This window comes from Leptonychotes weddellii, chromosome 8 (genome assembly GCF_054177405.1).
Source record: "Leptonychotes weddellii isolate Sample4059 chromosome 8, ASM5417740v2, whole genome shotgun sequence".
Classification (NCBI taxonomy): Eukaryota; Metazoa; Chordata; class Mammalia; order Carnivora; family Phocidae; genus Leptonychotes; species Leptonychotes weddellii.
The window spans coordinates 29,111,363-29,131,639 of record NC_138376.1 but is presented as its reverse complement, the minus strand read 5'-3'; the positions used below and the strand labels follow the sequence as shown (position 1 = coordinate 29,131,639).

The 20,277-nt window shown below is 45.3% G+C and overlaps 1 protein-coding gene across 1 annotated transcript in view; it reads right to left on the bottom strand.

Moving 5' to 3' along the window:
- Positions 1 to 2,128: 2,128 nt before the first annotated feature.
- The window catches only part of DNAH8 (dynein axonemal heavy chain 8), a 251,864-nt gene continuing 233,715 nt past the window's right edge, over positions 2,129 to 20,277 (bottom strand). The window contains exons 65-66 of the mRNA XM_081827548.1: positions 5,326 to 5,447; positions 2,129 to 2,508 (exon numbers count right to left, since the gene is read on the bottom strand). Coding sequence (XP_081683674.1) covers positions 2,221 to 2,508; positions 5,326 to 5,447 — 410 coding nt within the window. The 3' untranslated portion in view covers positions 2,129 to 2,220. The remainder of the gene's footprint in view (positions 2,509 to 5,325; positions 5,448 to 20,277) is intronic.

Here is a 20,277-nt window from a genome sequence, read left to right as displayed (position 1 = left end):
TTTGGAAGATATATCTTTAGACACTTCTTTTTTGGTCTTATTTTTATGCAAAGTGCAAACTAAAATAACATTTTAAAACAACAAAGGTATAAATCTCGTTGCTCATTTTGCCGAGACCAACATGAGGATATGTGGACTGGATCCAAGGAGGAAAAAAAAAATCACTCTGCCTCCCTCCCAGCTTCAGTTGGTTTAACCATCTTGTCCCCGATCCTTTGTTCTTTTATGCTCACCAGGCCTTCTTCCCTCAAGTGTGGCAAATTATGGAATTAGTGAAAGAGCAACAATTTTGCCGAGAAAATGGTTATGTGTTTATGGAAGTTCAATGGCTCAAAATGTCTAATGAAACCATTTAATGGGCCCAGAGAAAGAAAGCAGAACTGGGCCCCAGCAAGCTCTGCAAAACCGGAGATAGCTGAGAAGCACCCCCCGGAAAGGAGGCCATTTTGAGACACTGCTTGGGTAGCAAGGACTGGGGTGGCCTCAGCATCCATTGCTCTCTCCTCTGCACTGACACAGAACAAAATAACCAGTGAAAAAGTTCCCGGGAAATGGTCTGTGGCTTTATACAGTCCGACCTATACCCTTGCTAGATTGACATCTTTTCTGTTCTTCCAATTCTCCGTAAGATATTCAAGTCATTAGAGAACACTGAACCTAATTGTTATTCTCTGAAACCCTACCATGATATCCAGGGGTTTAGACTATGCAGTTCGCCTTCAATGGTGTTAGCAGCTGGACGGGAATATGAATAACATGCGTGTGTTTTATTCTGGGGCCTGCAGTTTGGTGTGCTAGAATGTGCCTCACTTCCTCTGGTCTCCCCCAGAGCAGCAGGGGCTTCCAAATCCTAGCCTCAGGTCAGGACAGCCTTTCCAGAGAATGCCATCTTTTAGTGTGCCTTTTGACCAAGGGAAATACCAAAACACATGTGGGCTGGGGTCTTGGTTACTTTAGTTTCCTAAACTGCCCTGGAGATTTCGATGGCTTTGACATTGAACCAGTCTCAGAGCATAATGGAGTTCACTACTACAAGGTACATTTCATAATATATTTTCTACTATTTGGAAGTACCCTAGACTACGGGGGAATTTTTTTCTGGGGTCTTCCTGGGACACCTCACCCGGGCTATTGCTTGGCCATCTTGTTTGGTTTCCCGTTGGCATCTCTGATCCGAGCGACAGAAGGGTGGGAGAGGGAAGCATGAATGCACCCTTCCTTCAGAATAGACAGGGGGAATGAAGTTGGTGAATTTAGCTGAGGGTGAGCAAGAGCATTCTAGATGGGAAGGCCAGTAGAGACACTTCACTACCCTGAAGCTGCATGAACATTCAATGTGGGACCCCATCTGTTTTGTTAAATTGACAATTTCCTTTAGCAGGAAATAAAGGTTCATACTGAGTTTCAGACCAGCTACAGGGTAAGAAATAGCTTCACTTTTTAAAGACTTTTCTTTTTAAGGCATTCGGCCTGTAACCTAATTTCATTTGATGGAGTTTGTTTTTCCTTCCCCATTTGCTACCTAGAAATGTGCGCTTCATTATCTCCTGCAGAATTGGGGTTGGAGCGGGGCGCCGGTAGGAGCTGGAGACTCAGAGTTCTCTGGACCTCAAAAGCACGTAAAAAAATAAAAAATAATAATATTAAATAAAATTAAAACAAATGATAAGAGCAGCCACCCCCGTGGATTTGCTGTCTCAAACACGTCACACCACGCGGCTGTAACTGCTAAGGGGGACTGCCTGGACCCCTCCAGTTTCCATTTCATAAGCACGGAGACAAGGCCAGACCCAAATAAGCAAAGGACAGCACCTTAGCACAAACACACACAGTGGCAGATTTTCTTCCAGGGAAATGAGGTTTTCATTTGAGAGAAAAGCTCGCATCTATTAGGCCTCTTTTAGAATACAAGAAATTAATACTTTGTTTTAGATTTTTAAAAAATTCAAACCTTCCAATGTTCTAACATGAAGATGGGACTTTATCTAAACAAATAATTATAATGGAATATGATTTCCTACATTACTTTAGAACTGGTTTTTTTTTTTTTGAATATTGACATGAGGGAAAACTCACACACAAGTGATTGTAGAATATCAACTTTTTAATTTAAAAAGAGTACTCCAGCAGTTACCCGGGAGAAAAGACACACATCACCACGGCTCTCATTAGCACTGGCTGGCTACATGGCTACAGCGCCCTCAGCAAGTGGAAATGAATTTACTTGATGTCACACAGAAGAGCCACTCCTCTCAGGATCCAGTGATCTGGGGACAAAACCGTTCGCAAATACACCACAGTGATGAAGGTCAAGTCGGTACGCCTGGGCTTCTTGTAAACAGGACACACATAGAGCTTGGGGTCCTTGGGCGCAGCGGGATTAATGGCGAAGATGTGCAGCACAGGCAGCTGCGTGAAGAGCACCTTGGGGGTGGATTCTGTAAGCTTCCCATTCCGTCTGTCCCAGGCGGCTCCATCCATATACAGCCCATAAATATACACACCTTCCTGGAAGAGTCAGGCATAAGGAAATAGGATTTTTGAAAAAAATTAGATGCTGTGAGATGGACATCCATTACTCTAATAAGGGTCGTCAGTTTAGAAAGAAGATATACACCAGTCTTAAAAGGCCACTGAAAGAACAAAACAACCACTGGGCACATTGTATTAGTGAAATACTGAGCCCAGTTTTCCCCTGTAGCCTATCTTGGGGCCATAAGGGCTGCAGAACTGTTCCCGTTATTGCTCATTTGAGTGTAGGGGTAGCCCGCTGGGGACAACAGACTTAGGCAGCAGAACCAAATCACCTCTACAAGGAGCTAAGTCTCATAGCGATCTGGTCTGAGTCAGTGTAGGGTCAGAACAAGGAATGGGATTTGGAGCTGGGAGCCACATGGGATCTCAGCCTGTGCCAGCCAAGCCAACCTGCAGCTCTAACCATCTCAGCCGAAGGAGGGAGTGAGATATGTGCAGCCGGGCCTGGCGAGCGGGCGAGTCAGAGCGCCCCCAGAGGCCAGGTGTGGTAGAGCTAGCGTAGGCATAATAGGGACTGGGTGCGTTGGTTCAACAGGGGTGGCAGTCATTCCCTCTTTCTCTTTCACACAAAGGAACCCTGCCCTTGAGCTCTTCACCATTAAATCTGGGGGAAAGACATGAGTTGAATACCAGCACACCCTTGTTATAGGGGCTGCCTGGTGACCAGCACTGAGACTACGTGAAAGGCCACCCTGGGCTGGAGGGCTTAGGGGTCTTTGTGGAGGAGACGGCTTTGAAGGATGGGCTACTTGGGGGAAGACAGAGGACAGAGGGTAGACATCCAGGCAGCAGCAATAGTACAAAGATAGGTAGGATAGGTAGGAAAGCCCAAGCATTTTATTTAGCAGAGGGTTCAGTGGTTATAAAATAAGTTAGGGCCTGACTGTGGAAAAGTCTTGATGCCAAAGTGAAGAGTTTGAACTTTACCTTGTAGACCATGGGGAGCCATAGAACATATATTCAGTAAGAAAAGAAAGGCTAGAGGGAATCACGGGGAGACTCTGATAATCGCGTAAGCCCATAAGATATATCTATGTAGAAGGTGGTGACCATTTTTCCTTTCCAATGAGGAGTAGGTAAGGGGCAGCAAATGTAGATTATAATAAAAGAGAGTGAGATTAATTGCAAAGTATTTTCTAGAATCCTCTCATGTGAGCTAAGAGTATGAGGACCATATTTTTTGAACCCAAACCTATAAAGTACATGGTTTGACAGTAAGACCAGGAGCAATCCCAGAAAATCAGGACATATGATTACTATCATTGCCAGTGGGTGACAATTACTGTATGAATGACACAACCATTCAGGTAGCAACCAACAGTAAACTGTACTCCTTTTAGGTTCCTTTTCATCTCAGAACTCTACAAAGTCATAGTTAGAAGGTGTAGCGGGCTGAAAAGTGTCCCCCCCGAAAAGTCATGTCCACTTAGAACCTCTGAATGTGGCCATGTGGAAATAGGGCCTTTGCAGATGGAATTAGCTAAGGTCATATTGGATTAAAGTGGGCTCTAAACCCTATATGACTGGTGTTCTTGTGAGAAGAGGAGGGGACACACAGAGACACGCAGAGAGAAGAAGGTCATGTGACAATGGAGGCAGCGGCTATAAGCCAAGGAACACCAAGGACTACCTGCAACCATCGGAAGCTGAGAGAGACACACGGAACAGATTCCTTCTCCCCACCCCTCCCGCCCCACCCTGAGCCTTCAGAAGAAACCAACTCTGCCAATACCTTGATCTCGGACTTCTGGCCTCCTGACCTCTGAGGAAAGAAATTTCTGTTTTAAGCCCCCCAGTCTGTGGTACTTGGTGGCAGCTGCCTTAGGAAACGAGTACATAGCTTGGTGCCAGGAAACAGGGTGCTGCCCTGACAAATACCTCAGACATGGAAGTGACTTTGGAATTGCGTAATTCTAAAGGGAAAATGCTGGAAGAATTTTGAGGGGCATGATTGAAATAGCCTAGGGTTGCCTTGAATGGAGAGGTTGCTGGTGGAAATGTGGAGGTTAAGTGTGTTTCTGGTGGGCTGGCAGACAGAAATGAGGACCAGGATATTGGACACTGGAAGTGGCCTTGCTGTAAGTGACCCTTGCTTCAAGTGGCAGAAAGGGCCAGAACTTGGAATTCATCTGGCCCAGTCCTCTTCCTTGACAACTGAGGGAATGAAAATCAGAGAAAGGAAAAATGAGGCTGATGTATTGAATAGGGAGTCCTAAATGATTCCAGTTGATCCTCAAAACCGTCTTTCACGAGGTTGAATCATCATCCTTATTTCACAGATGAGGGAGTTGAGGCTCAAAAAGTTAAAGAACTTTCCCAAGTTCACAGAGCAGGTCAGTGTCCAAGCAGTGGCTCCCAACGGCATCTGCTTACCTTGGGGCCCACCACTCTGCCCCCTTCCGGGTGTCCCTCCACCCAGGGTCCCGCAGCTAGCAGGGGGCACTGCTGGAACTGACCCCAGAGCTCAGGACTGCAGGTACTGTTGGTCTCCACCGCCCCCGACCCTTGTCCAGTCTGTAAGCAGCCCACAGCAGGAGCTGGAGATGTGTGGAAAACCCACTTTTAGCAAACACAAGTGTAACTTGAAATTATAAAGACATGCTCTCTGGGGAGTTCCAGTGCTTGCCATTAAATCCCACCCCAGCATTGAGGTCTCTTGGTGAGGACCAAGGAAACCCCAGCCACAAAGCCAATGGACTTAACTGAGGCACTCATGGGTCAGTGTCAAGCAGAATTTGAGCTTTTAACCCAGGTTCCAGAACTGCCCATGCTATAGCCCGTGGCGCCTACCACAGGGGGCGATGTGATCTCCTCCTTGGTCTGCCGCAGAACTTCGTTGTGGATGGTCACGGAGTCCAGGGCCCAGCCTTTGTGGGCACGAGTCACTTCTTGCCTCATTGCTGTGAGGAAGCCTGAAAAAAAGAAAAGAGGATCCCTATGTCTTGGTGCAGTCCACTCGAGAAACAGGAAGGGAGCAGGGCCACGTGCGAGTTGCTTACCAATCTCTAAATGCGTGCCCTCCCAAGAGGAGTTGAGATTGAACCTCAGGGGCATATTTCTTCTTGTGTTTTGTTTCTGTGGGGACCTGCAATGAGCTGGGTATTCCTTGCTGGCTGACAGCAGGAAAGCAGCACCCTTTCTGCCTCAGACAGACCCTTGGTTTGAAATTCTCTCCTGGGGTTTCAACCATTCAAGGGTCTAAAGATTGTAACCCAGGCCGAGCTCAGAGTCTCTATTTGAAAACACGCTATTTAGGAACAAGACTGGAATAGTAAATATCCTGAGATCAGCATTCCAATGAAAACTCGAATCGAGCCATTATCAAGCTTCTATTTGCTATAATGGAACAATTTCATTTTGTCTAAGGAAACGAGGCATAATGCCAAAATAGAAAACCCAACTTTCAATTTGATTAAACAGAGCAATCACACTGGAAAGGAAAGCTATGTGTTTTAATGTGCATAATGCAGTTATTTTAAGGCAATACGTGGCTCCAGATATTGGGGTCTTTCTTTACACTTAATATGCTGTTCAATTCCATAAGAGAAGTCTTTGAGAGTAGCAATTATGTTAGAAACTAGGCCCTAAACTTCAAATGGACTTCAAAACCTTAGGAAGATTTATCTGTGACCTCTATATTACATTTGGCTCCCATGTTAATAGTGAAAATCATGAGACTCTTGACTCATGATCATGAGTAAATTTTGGAATATGTATGTCCCCGCTCCTCCCAGTGAGATCTGAGAACGATTATGCACAAACCAGCACATCAGTGAGAATATTTTATCAAGTTTGACTGGGATTAGAAGGAAGAGAAAAAGTTGCAAGGCACTGAGTTACTATCCCTCAAAGCTGGAAATAAAGAACAGGCCCCTAGCCTGGCTGAATGAGAGAGTCAAGTTCTTCTGGTTCCCAAGTCCCTTTTTAGATATTAGACAGCGGGGGAGGCATTCATTTATTCATTCATTTATTCATTCATTTATTCATTCATTAAACTTCTCAGGCGTGGCCACCGTGTACCAGGCAGTGCTGTGGATGGGATGACCACAAAGATGAAAAGGCCATCCATCGACCCCGCATTCCAGGAGCTCAGTCTAGAAGGAATGTGGAGGAAGACACAATGTTGTTATGAGCAGAGGTGTGAACGAAATAAACCACTCGGGAAGACAGCTCAAGGAAGGCTGAATCGAGAAGATGAAGTTGAAGGTGACTCTTGCAAGATACGTAGGAGTTTGCCGGATGGGACAATTTCAGTTAGATGAATAGCGTGTGCAAAAAACACGGAGGTCTAGGCGAAAGGTGAGGCAATGTTGGCAGATAAGGTTAGCACGAAGGTAGAGGCGGGACTTTTCAGGGTCAGAGTTTGGACTTGATTTTGTGGCTAGTGGGAAGCCACTGAATATTTAGAGTAGGCAAATGATTTGGTTATATTTGCATCAATAAGGTGTACTCAGAGTGCTCTCTAAAACAGGATTTGCGTGCTAAAGAAGAATGCTTGCATTAATCTAAAAGGTCAATCAAACAGAGTAGCTGATTGTAGGGCTTTTATATGTGATTCTTTTTTTTTTTTGTCTTTTAAAGATTTTATTTATTTGAGAGAGAGAAAGAGAGAGGGAGAGAGAGAGCACGCACACAGAGAGAGAAGGAGAAGCAGGCTCCCCGCTGAGCAGGCAGCACGATGTGGGACTTGATCCCAGGACCCTGAGATGATTACCTGAGCCCAGGACTCTGGGATCATGACCTGAGCCAAAGGCAGATGCTTAACTGACTGAGCCACCCAGGCGCCCCTGTAGGTGATTCTTATAAAGCTATAGTTTCACAAAACTGAGAGGGCCTTGTAGTAAAGGAAGATTTTATGACACCAAAAGTTCACTACAGGGGCCAGGAAACGGTGCAAGTTTGCCTGAGAGCAATTGCTGGTCAGGGCCTATCCATACTCCATCCTTGGAGTCACTTGAAGTGATTTGATCAGCATGTGATTATGTTGACCTCAGTGTTCAATACTGGGGATCCCACACTCTAGTAGTAAAACAAACATGTGTGCATTTGCCAGTCGGTGGTGTATGACTGTTAGGGGAGGGAGGTCATCGAGAGAATGTGACCACCTATGAGCTGCACCCAGGCAATCAGAGACTCCACTTCCTTCCCTGTTTTTGGAACCTGCAGCCCTCTGCCTTCCTGCCTCCCAGAAGCTGCTCAAGAACATGTTGAGACCCTCTGGATGGTGTTCGTGCCTGAACCCAGTGAAGGCCTCTAGATAAACCTTTATATTTGGTGGGTGGGTGTGACGATCTACTCCTCTTGTGGAGGCCCGAGACAAGCCTCATGTATAAATCCCCTTGCTTATTAAACCTGCCACCTACCATCCTGGAGTGGCCTACCTCTTTCTTGGGTTTCTCTCTGCCCTCCAAGGAAGGGGGCCAGTTTCAGATTTCACCAGGGAAACTTCCAAGAAGGTTGCAAACCAATAACTGGCGAGCCTGCCAGGAGACCAAAGAAACTGGCCTTGGGAAAGGCATCCAAGGGAAAAATCCTGCGTTGACCACCAACCTCTACGTGGGGAGGGGTGGCCTGTATGTCAGAGGCTTGTGAACCACCACGTGCATACAGGGGCACCCCAGAAACGCTGGCCCATTTAATGTGCTTCTTTGAGAAACTGTGCCTAATGCGCTGTGGGAAAGAGAATGCCTGGCAAAGTGATGAGAGGGAAGGAGGGGTGTTGTGGGGATTGAGTGTGAAATGGACAAAACACCCTGCCATCCTAGTACAAAGGAATGCAAAAGCACAGCAATCGCAACCCCAGCCAGTGGGGCAGCCCCAGTTCAGGAAACGTTCATGATGAGAGAGTATACTCCCATTGAGCTTATTGATACAGCTGCCAAGTTCCAGCAAAAGGCCAAGAAAAGTTCCCAAGCATGGTTAGTGCAGCTATGGGATACAGGGGGCCATGGCATTCCTCTGCCTGGTCAGGTGGCAGAAAATATGAGCAACATCTCCATACACCCTGCCCTCCAGCAGTGCCGGCATGGTGCTCGGTGGGGAGGGCTGGTTTGAGGTACGCATTCCCTTACAGATTGGACTGTTCTAGCCTGCAGGGAAGCTTGCCCAAGGAAGGTGACCTCCCTGGGAAGATGGGACCATGAAAATCTGTAGAGGAGGTACAACAAATTCTTAGGGAGTTGGGAATGACATAGGCCATCTACACCCCCGTCTTTGCAGGGCCTGATCGGGCCACATTCACTGCGGGAAAGAAAGCCAAGATACTCTAGCCTGTCCCCAGCATCTGGTGCGGGACGCTGATCCACACTAAACCCAGTTGTGGGGCAAGATATTATGGTGTTGGGAAATCCATTGCTGATCTGGGGGAAACTGACAGATCCTGGGATCTGGTATGGGCTGTGGGATAGACCCGAGACAAGAGAGGGAGCTCAGAAAGTCAAAAGGCTATCCCAGTCAGCTATAAAGGGTAGAGTAAAATTAGCCCAGATGAAAATGTGGTTTAGCCTCATTGCTGCAGGGACCAAACCTGAACAGATAGACCAATAACCTGTGGAAACTATGGGGAAGTCTTGAAATTTGAACAACAATTTGGACCCACCCCATCTTCCCCTACCAGCAGAGGCCTCAGGGGTGCAGTCTTATTCGGGGTGGGTGTCTCCTACGCCCAGGGTATTGTTGGATGCCGTCCAAGAGTGCTTCCGGGTGGGGACCACTGCAGGTGATCAGAGGACTCATGTTGAGTTCACGACTCACCTGTCCCCCAGGAATAAACAAAAGTGGCGGCTCTGGTGGATATTGGAGTTGAAGGTACTCTACGACGTGGTAAACCTCAGAAGTTTCCTGGACCCTCAGTGTCATCGATGATTATGGAGGGCAAACAATTATGATCAGGATGGTCCTACTGACCCTGCAAATTGGGTGTTCTACCCCCAAGAATGTGAGGTGTTTTTTTTTCTCTCCAATACCAGAAAACATGGTGGACACTAATATCCTACAAGGTCAAACTGCAGAACTCTATTGGTGACTTCTGCTCCAGCTTACAGTAATCAAAGCAGTGCTGAGGGAAAATGCCAACTGGGAACCCCTAAGCCTACCATTCACCCTGAAAAGAGGTAGCTGTCAAACAGTATCAATTGCCTGAGGGTGCAGAAGGAGATAGGAGAAACTATCCAAGAACTGCCCTGAGTGGGTGTTGTATGCTGTGCCCACAGTACTCTCAACAGCCTGCTCTGGTGGGTAAAAAAGCCAGGTGGCTTGTGGCAGATGATGGTGGACCTGCCAAAAATCACACGAGGTAGTGCCTCCCTATTCAATATGCAGCTGTGCCCCACATTGCCACCATCTTAGATATCTTGGTCATGGTGTTAGGCATTTACTATGCTGTGCTGGATGTAGCAAATGTTTTTCTCAATAGACCGCTGGCCACTGGGTCACAGGATCAAATTGGCCTCCACGTGGGAGGGGCAGCAATGGACCTTTCAAGTGCTTCCCTGAGGTGACCTTCACAGCCCCACCATATGGCATGGCATGGTAGTCCAAGACCTGTCCCTATCCTCCTTCCCCACATCAGTAAAATGGGCCTATTACACTGAAAATAGAATGTTAACATGTGAAGATTTGTTTCTGCGGCAGGACACTCTGCAGACTTTGCTGGAACATTTGGGGGAGAAGATGAGCAGTGAACCCACAGAAAATTAAAGGCCCAGGCACTGCTCTAAGGTTTTGAGAGTCGTTGGGTGGGGTAAGCAGCATCTTGCCCCAGTTGTTGTGATTGATAAGGGCAAGCTCATCCAACCCTCGAGAACGTGAAAGAGGTATAAGACTTTGTGGAGATTTGGGGGTTTGGAGGACTTTTATTCCCCACCCAGCATGGTGCCTCTGTCCCTTATACTTCCTGACAAGGAAGGGGCATATGTGGGACTGGGGGTCAGAGCAGCAAGCCACTTTTGAGAAGATAAAAATACTAGTGAAGCAGACAAAAGCTCTGGGCATCTCCCAACCAGTGCTACCACTTGAGTTAGATATGTCTGTGACTCCAGGAGGTCTGGGTACAGAGCTCCTCCAGCTAGAGCTTCTCATGCAGCAGAGGCGGAACTCAGAGTGGTCTGGCTGGTCATTACTCATGAGCCCTGACCTTTAACCCTTTGCATTGACACTTGGGTTTTTCTTCTCTCTCTCTCTCTTTTTTAAAGATTTTATTTATTTATTTTAGAGAGAGAAAGAGAGCATGTGAGTAAGGGGAGAAACAGAGGGAGGAGCAGAGTGGGGAGCAGAAGGGGAGGGAGAGGGAGATAACCTCCAGAAAACTCTGTGCTGAGCACAGAGCCCAATGCGGGGCTCGATCCCATGACCCTGAGATAATGATGACCTGAGTGAAAACCAAGAGTTGGAGGCTTAATCAGCTGGGCCACCCAGGTGCTTCAACACTTGGGCTGTTCTAAAGGGATTAACTCTATCGCTTGGACAATGGGAAGCCGAGGGGTGAATGATAATGAGTAGGCCATTGTGGGGTCAAGATGTATGGGGGGCACCATCTTGGTTCATCTGCCAGAGCCTGAGGCCATCCTCACTGTCTTCCACATCCTGGCTCATAAGGCACTGACAACCCCTGTCAATCAAGAAACTGATGTTCTAGCTCAGATATAAGCCCTAGCAACTGGCCCTTCAGTAGATATAGCAGCCTGGGTGCATAGGAAGAGCATCCACCATTGCATTGAGGTGGGATGGCATATTGCCAAAGATGCCAACCAGATCGCTCTTGAAATACAGTGGCTTGGTTAATGGAGTAACAGCATGTCCTGTGTGTTCTAAACAATGCCCAAGGTAACTTCTAAAGGAGTCTGGGACCATCCACCAGAGTTCCCAACCAGCAAGGGATTGGAAAATTCATTATATTGGCCCCTCACTCTGAGTGAAAATTCTAAATATGCCTTCATTTGTGTAGACACCACATCTGGCCTAACCCAAGCAGGCTACCACCATTAGGGGACTAGAGAAGCTAAGTAGTATGTATGGATACCCTCATTGACTAAGACAGTGATCAGGGGTCACATTCCAAAGGTCATGATGTGCAGGACTGGGCAAAAGCACATGACATTGCATGGCAGCTCCATCTCCCCTAGAACCCACAAGCAGCATGTTGGGGAGGTGGGTGAAAGGACACCTGGAATATTAAAGCAGCAGATTAAATAGTAATAGGTAAAACTACCTTGGCCCGTGAGCTACAGTACACTCCGGCTTTAATACACTTGAATGACCCATCAGTGGGGCCTGTTGCCCTCTATGCCAGACTGGGGACCCCTGCCAAGGTCCTCAATCCCATAAAGGTATGGAAGTTGCAGGAAACAGCCACTGCCCCAGCTCTCACTGTGGATCAACATGCTATGCTGCTGAGAACACCAAGCCCCACGACGCCTGGAAAAGGAGTTACATACTGGAAATTGCAATGGGATGTCCTGCTGGGATAGGTGTTACTTTGCACCCATGGATGAGGGGGATCTACCCAATCTTCACTGGGATCCCACTGTCCTGCTGCAAGCCAGGCCTGTTCAAATGCACTATGCCTGAAATGGAACATGCATCACTGAAAGAGGGGAGAAAGTGGGTGTCCTGGTCTGGCATATCCCACCCCCAGTCCATCTGCTCATGCCTGACGGGGCTGCCTCCCTCAACCAACATGGATGGTATGCACAACCAGGTCAAGTTCCTAAATCTGCCAGTTTCCCTCTCCTCAAGGCCAGGTGGATATGTAGTTTTCCACTGGTACAATCGTTTGGCCACAGTCTTTGTCTCTCCATTGGCCTGGAGGACATTCTAGCACACACAGAAGCCCTTACTAAATCCATTCAGCAAGACTTGAATGATAGCCAACAGAGCCTGTCCTTATCAAACACTGAAACGTCTCTACTGAGAAAAATTGTCCTCCAAAACAGGATGGGGCCTTGGACATTATTACTGCCTCACAAGGAGGCACCTCTGCCATTATCCAAATAGAAAGTCTTGTGTTCATTCCTGATGAGTCTGCTAATGTATCATCTTTATTAAAGCACATGAGGACACCAGTGAATGGCCCGGGTAATCCAAATCCCAGCCCAGGGGACTTAATAAATCAGTAGTTTGAGCCATGGAGCTCTTGGTGGAGAAAGTTGTGACTAATTTTGGGATCATTGTCTTAATCTGTGTTTTCTCTTGCATGTGTCCATACTGTTGCTGTGGCATCTGCCTGCCGTGTAGCCGATGGCTGCCCAAAGAACCTCCTTTATGCTAGTGAAACCCCTTGCTGACGTCTCAGGTCTGTTGCAGACGAGGGGGGGTCCAGGAGATTATAAGAGCTGGTCAGAGAGTGTTGGGGGAGGTTATCAAGAGGACATGGCCACCAGCTGACCCGTGAGCTTCACCCAGGCAATTGAAGAATCCTCCCTACCTCTCCTGTCCTTGAAATGTGTGTTCCACTTGCCTTTCCTGTTCCCAGAGTCCGCCCTATGGACATAGCCTGTAGTCTACCCTACGGACAATGGTGATGTGTTGTTGAGGCCATCTGGATGGTATACGGGCCTGGACTCAGTTAAGTCCTCTATGTAAACTTTTAACATTTGGCGGGTGGGTACAGAGATCTATTCGGCTTGTGGCCACCCAAGATAAGCCTCTTATAAGTAAGTACCCTTACTTATAAAACCTGCCACATACCAATCTGGAGTGGTCTGCCTCTTCCTATAGTCTCTCCCTGTCTTCCGCATATGGGCGTTGGTTTCAGATACACCTGGAAAGCTCCCCAGAAAGTTGTAAACCAATAATGACCAAACAATAATATACAATTCTTTCTTGTAAGTCCCTCCATGAATGTCATTTTCATCATTCAACACTAAGTGTGCCTCCACGTGGCATATTAGACACTGTGATTCCAAGTAGAGTAGTTGGAATTCAATTGACCCTATTTTGTGATATTTTAAAATTCATCCCTGATCTATGAACCTACAAGGTCATAATGCACAAGACATGAATCTTGGTCTTAACTGTCCATCTGCACAAATTGAATAACTGAATCTTTCTCTAACATTTTAAATTCCAACTAAATTGTAAATTTAACCTCTCTCCATATGGCATTGACATAGGTGCCAGACGATGAATGAGCGGGATTGTCTCTCGTGTAACATGCAACATGTAACATGTAACATGCCGGCTTTGAAGACTTAGCCATTGTCAGAAAGCTCTGAAAACCTCGAGTGCAATTAGGGAGAGAGCATCTCCTATCTTCTCCCTGCTGGGGGATATGCATGATGTTGTCTAGTTTACGTGAGCAGTACACCTCCTGATTTAGGTAACACTCTTAGTATGCTGGTAGATGGAATCTAGAACAGAGATCACCTTGAGCTGTCAAGAAAGGAAAAGGTTAAATAAATATATTTGAGGCCTGAGAGTGGAGGGTAGGGAACTGTTCCATGGGCCATTCTCACCCAGAGAACATGGAAAAGATACATAGTTTCTCAAGTCTTGATAGTTTTGCTTTGGCTTCCTGAAAAGAAAAACATGATCTTGTGGAATTCAAACTACAGTAAATCCACTGAATTTTTCAGTATTGAATTTAAGAAAATGAATGACCATCTTTCTTGTAGACTAATATCAAGGCTAATGGAATCAAAATCTGTGTTTTCCGAAGCCTGTATAATTTAAAAGACTATTGATACATTTTTCTTTATAAAAACTTGAAAAGCAGTACTTTTGTCTTGGCACCAATTTAGTTTTAATAATTCTTAAACAAAATTTCAATCATCAGTGCTGGAAAAGTGATTCATGCATTCATATGTTTGACTCTGAAGTGAGAAACAAAAAGTTGGGGAGTTGGGGAAAGTCTTCACCAATAATAACCTTCTGTTCATGAGATTTAACCATCCATATGGAAATGGGTGATTTGACTATTCAAACATCTGAGTTGCATGTGGTCCAAATGAGATGTTTTGAAAAAAATTTTTTCCCTTCAAACTCATACAGCACAATGAAATCTTAAAACACTTGTCAAGTCTGTTCTTTAAAAAATTCACTATTAGGCTGGGGTTATACTTTGGAAATTCAGGTCTAAAGTAACACTTGTTATGTCTTAATTCCTATAATAGTAGTAACCTAAATTTCAGCAAACTAATTACTGTTGTTTGACTTGTGTAGTCAGTTGGCTTAAAGAAAGCTGTAGAGTTCAAGTATCACTTCAAACAAGGCCTAAGAAAAGCCGAAAGAAATAACTAATCAGGAAGGTTTCTTGTCTCAATTTGATCAGGAGGAGGTTGGCATTCTGTAATAATAGTCCTGTCGGCCATTTTTTTCCTTTAATAAATGAACCAGTCCTTATGTAATGGGCCTTAGGTTGGACAGTATTTCCTGTCTTATTAGTTACCAAGCCTCCCAGTAGCATCTCCAAAGATGAGGAGAAATGATGTTCCTGCCACAAGTGTATGACAGGCAGTTTTTCCCCCAAATGAGAAGCAAATGGAGTTCATTAGTAAGTTAAATAAAGGTCAGAAATCATTAATCAAAGATGGGGTTGATCCACCCAGTTGAATAAAAAGGCACCAGGCACCTCTCCTGATGCTTTGCTAGATGCTGTAAGGTGGGGGAATCTTAAGCTTGGCTGAAAATTAAAAATATCTGGGAAGCCTTTAAAACTCCCGATTCCCAGGCCACAACCCAGATCAATAAAATCAGAGGTGAGACCCCAGAATCAGCATTGTTTCAAGGCAGGGCTTCTCCAGCTTTCATGCTCATAGGTATCAGCTGGGGAAAGAGCTCGTATTAAAACACACGTCATGATTCAGTAGGCAGGTCAAGGGTGGGGGCCTGAAATTCCTCATTTATATCAAGCTCCCAGGTGATAACAACGCTATTGGCTGGTGGACCACATACTGGGTAGCAAGCCTAAGGCCCAGCTTCTTTACACATTAGAATGACCAAGGGAGCTTTTAAGAAAACTAATTGTACAGACTCTACAGGCCTCATCACCAGAGGTTCTGATATAATTGGTCTGGAGCCCCAGGCATTACTATATATTAAAAGTTTCCCAGGTGATTCAATTGTAGAGGCAGGGCTGAGAACCACTGCTCTGTAAAAAGATCTGCACAGCGGGCTACTGACAGTTCACTGACCCACATTTGTTTTAAGAACAAATTTGACAAGTAGGAACAGAAATGCCTCACAGTACAAGCAAAATATTAGGAAGGCTGTCAGTAGTATGAGCAGACTCCTTCCACAGCCCCCTGAGGCACACTTGTTCTCTGTGATGTTGTTAATCCAGGACATGGTTGGCTCCAACAGAACCTGAGTACAAGTGAGAAACCTGGGGCTAATTCTGGCGTCTGCTTAATCCACCACATCTCATGTGCCAAAATGTTAATTCCCTGAACTGCGCTATCTTCTCTATGTGCTACTTTAGGCTTCCTTTCCCTTGCCCCAACCAACCTTTCCATTGTTCCCTCCGGAGTGGTTTGATGGTTAACCAACTCTCCCATTTTTCCACCTCTTCACAGAACAATCTCTCCATCTTCTTCCTCTTAAGAGGAGCCTTGCTCAACTCTAAAGACACAGTCCTTCCCAATTGTCCCTTCATTCTTTCTGAGAATCTCTGGTGCTCTGATAAGCACATCATCTGGCCACATGCCCCCAATACTATCTGCCCCCATTCATTGAGCATCCTCCATCATCTGGGCTTCTTCAGCCTTCATTTAGGATCTTGACCTGAATTCCCTGACCTCATCATTTCTGAAGACCTCTTGAACTTCACCTTTTCTTCACTTCTTTCCTATGTAGTCTAGATCCATTCTTTTCATCATTTTCCCAGCAAAACGCCAACCCGAGATGAATCCAAATGTCCCCCTTCCTACACCTATTCCAGGCTGCCAAACAATAGTCAGACCATTACACAGTTGCCACTAGACTTGATGGGATTTTCAAAACCATTCAGCAATCTTTCCTTGTCCCCCTCAGTAGCCTACTTTCTCAAACATCTGCCATTCTCCTTAAATCTCTCCTCCGACACCTTCTTGCTCCTGAGATCACTTTGCCTCCTTCTTCAAGGAGAAAATAGAAAGTGTCAGATGGGGACCCCCTTAACTTCTTGCCATCAAACTGACAAACTCACGTGCACCTACACATTTTCCTCCCTTATTACTCTTACTACAATGGGTATGGTGTCCCTCCACCTGTTTGGAGTACATCCCTCCACTTGGGAGCCAGCCCCTCTTTGCCTCTTTTACCCCTCTCTGTTATCTTTGCACTCTCACTCTATCTCTCTCTCTCTCCTGGCTTCTTCCCACGTGTATTTGAATAGATTCAAGCCTCTCCTATCATTACAAGAAGAAAAAAAAGAATCCTTTCTTCTTACAACCACTCCTCCAACTTGCTTCTCCTCTTCAAAGCCAAATTTCTTGAGACAATTATCCTTCTTGTCTATACTCTCTGTCTCTCCATTTCCTGTTTCACTCACTCACCTTGAAGTCTGACTCCTCCACTTTCCCATCCACTCCACTGACACACTTCCTTTGACAACAGTCCCCTTATTGATAAAGCCATCTGGGGGTGCCTGGGTGCCTCAGTCGTTAAGTGTCTGCCTTCGGCGCAGGTCATGATCCCAGGGTCCTGGAATCGAGCCCCGCATCGGGCTTCCTGCTCGCAGGAAGCCTGCTTCTCCCTCTCCCACTCCCCCTGCTTGTTTTCCCTCTCTCGCTGTGTATCTCTCTGTCAAATAAATAAATAAAATCTTTAACAAAAAAAAAGCCATCTGACCACTTTTGGTCCCATCTTACTTGACCTCTGGTAGCATCTGTCACTACTTTCTACTTTCCCCTCTTGTCTGCCACCACAGTAGGCTTTCCAAGTTTCCCTCTTCCAAGCTGTTTGGATGTGAGAGGACCATTCACAAGAGTTGGGTGATCTGGAGCATGGTGATACATAAGCAAACGTAGCAGAATCTTGATAAGGATGGTTTAGGAGGAAGATGACCAGATAGTAGTACTGGTGAGGTTCCAGGAGGATGGAATATTCTATACTGGCAGTTGGAAGTGAAGAGCCAGAATCTTGAACCAGGACTTTGGATGAGTCCGTCATAAGTAGACATAAGTAGTTTCATCTGTGAGAATAGCTGATGTCATCCATGTTGGTACCAGGCCAAGGGCAGAACTTGCTTGAGAAGAGCCTACAATGTAGACCGAGAAGCAGTCCTAGGAGAGGTAGGAGGAGAACCAAGGAAGGTAATGGATGAAAGCCAAGGTGTGAAAGAGTTTCCAGAATTGGCATTCTAGCATAGTTAAGGGGAATGAAGTTGGCAAGGAGGTCACTAGATTTGGTAGCCTTGCAGAAAGCAATGATGAGTCTGGCCAGATTACAAGGGATTTGACAGTTGGTAAGGAAGATAACCATGTGCAGAAACTAGAATTATAAAGGATGTAATTGTGACTAAAGCCAGGTGCACCTAAGCCCCTCCCACATGAAGGCAAGGAAGATGGGTTGTTACTCAATCTGAAGGCATTTCTAGGATGTCCACAGTCCTCCTATCATTCTGTTTGAGGACAGAGCAGGTAAGTGCTATCACTCAGATAGAGGTTTAGAACCCTGAGGTTCACCTGGCTTCCCTCAGATGTTCCACAAACAGTAGCTATGGGGCATGCTTAGGATTGTTATGGGATTAGAAGAAATCGTCCAGTCCCTTTCAATCCCAAAGTTCTATTAACTCTTGGTATATTTTCCATCCAACAAACATAAGGCTTTTATAAGACAAGCATTCAGGGAGTGCTGCTAGTTGATGACATTGCCCTGAAAACAAGTACATAAGCAAGAGATTGTAGATGATTTTTACTATAACAAAAGATAACAGGACAAAAAGTATCCATCCCCTTGCTTCAGCAAAATCCTCTCTGAAAATCTTGATTTGCACTAGTATATAAGTTGTCACTGATATCTGCTATGACAGACTGACATGGTTGTTGAGACACTGAAGAGAAAACAGAAAACTAATGCAAATTGGCATCCAATTGGCATCAAGCTCCAGATTGAGTTACGCATTTGGAGAATAATGATACTGCATGGTTCAATCTCCTATAGAGGTGTGAGGCCTGGAGAGCACATTCAGCCCCTGAATTAGCAGCATGTGAATCATACCTAACGTCAAATGGTAAAGCATGCCTATCAAGAGGTTTTGCAAGGTGGTCAAGACCCACTTGAAGCCAGGCTCATAATTCATAGTCCACATTTATGACACAGACACACACATACAAATTAGAATCAATCATGTGTGCATGATGCTCTGAAAAGTTACACCTGTGGGAACCAGAGACCAAACAAATCCTTCAAGAATCCTGAGAGGCACAATCTTAAACAATATGTGAACATGTGTATCAATGACAGCTGGGAAAGCCCTGTGGAGCACAAAGGCTCTCTTGGACCTGAGTAATCCATTGGGAGGCAAATCCACGCACTGCCAAAAGCTGAGCCATCAAACAAATGTTATAGGATCATGGGTAGAGACAGCTTGACCATTTTAATAATCAGACCTAATTGCCACATGATTGAGCTCACCAACTGCTACAAGAAATGACTGTGAAGCCACTCCATGGTGGCTGACTCAGCCTCTTCAAGTATGACTGACAAAATATCAGGCCACCATAAGGTAAAGGAGCAATGCTATAAACAGCATCAACTCAGGCACAGACAGGTGGGGGCACACAAGTCCTGTCACCTGTCATTGTGGCAGCATGGGTCTTGAAGTCACTTAGGCCTGAGGAGCAATCACCAGAGGCATGATGGGAAACACACATCAGACAGTACTAGATGCCATATTACATTATAAGAACACAAAATAAATGGTCATATGTGTAAATGTTTTTTCATATGTTTTATAGCCTAGGTGATTTTGACTATACATATTTGTGATGAAACTATGGCTTCATTGCAAAGTGCATTCATTGTGTTTTACTTAAACATTTTTTTTTAATTGAAAAAATCCATTTGCTTAAATACCTTGAGCCAAAGAAAGAAATTTCATCAAAGGAGACTGGATTAGAAGGTATAAAACCCAGGAGATATAGTCATGCTGAGAAATCAATTATTGATGTCAAATAGTGACCAGAGAGGCTTCCAATTGGAAAGCACTTTATCTGCTTGCACACTGCTTGTGAACATGCATGAAGTTGCTGTAATCTTTATGTTTTCCAGATTTGGTCAGGTAATATGGAACAGAAAGTAATTTATTTCTTATGTCAAGAGAAGGAAAAGGAAGCAGACAAGTGATTAGTGTGCAGAGAAAGCTGACCTCCACTTTTCTATGCTATAAATAGAAAGCAATCATAGATAAGGGTGTATGTCTGCGTGGTTGTGTGTAAAGGTAACATGCTTAAATAAGTCCAGGGCTTTCGAAGATATGGAGAGCCATGAGAGAAAGAATCAAAGTTTAAGCTGAAAACAGAAATGAAGAAAAGAGAAAGGATTAGTATTATTAACAAATAAAGAAAACAGATGTATGTCTGTATTTATATTTCTTTTTTTAAATTTTATTTTATTATGTTAGTCACCACACAATACATCATTAGTTTGTTTTTTTTTTTAAGATTTTATTTATCTGACAGAGAGACACAGCGAGAGAGGGAACACAAGCAGGGGGAGTGGGAGAGGGAGAAGCAGGCTTCCCACCGAGCAGGGAGCCTGATGCGGGGCTCTATCCCAGGACCCTGGGATCATGACCTGAGCCGAAGGCAGATACTTAATGAC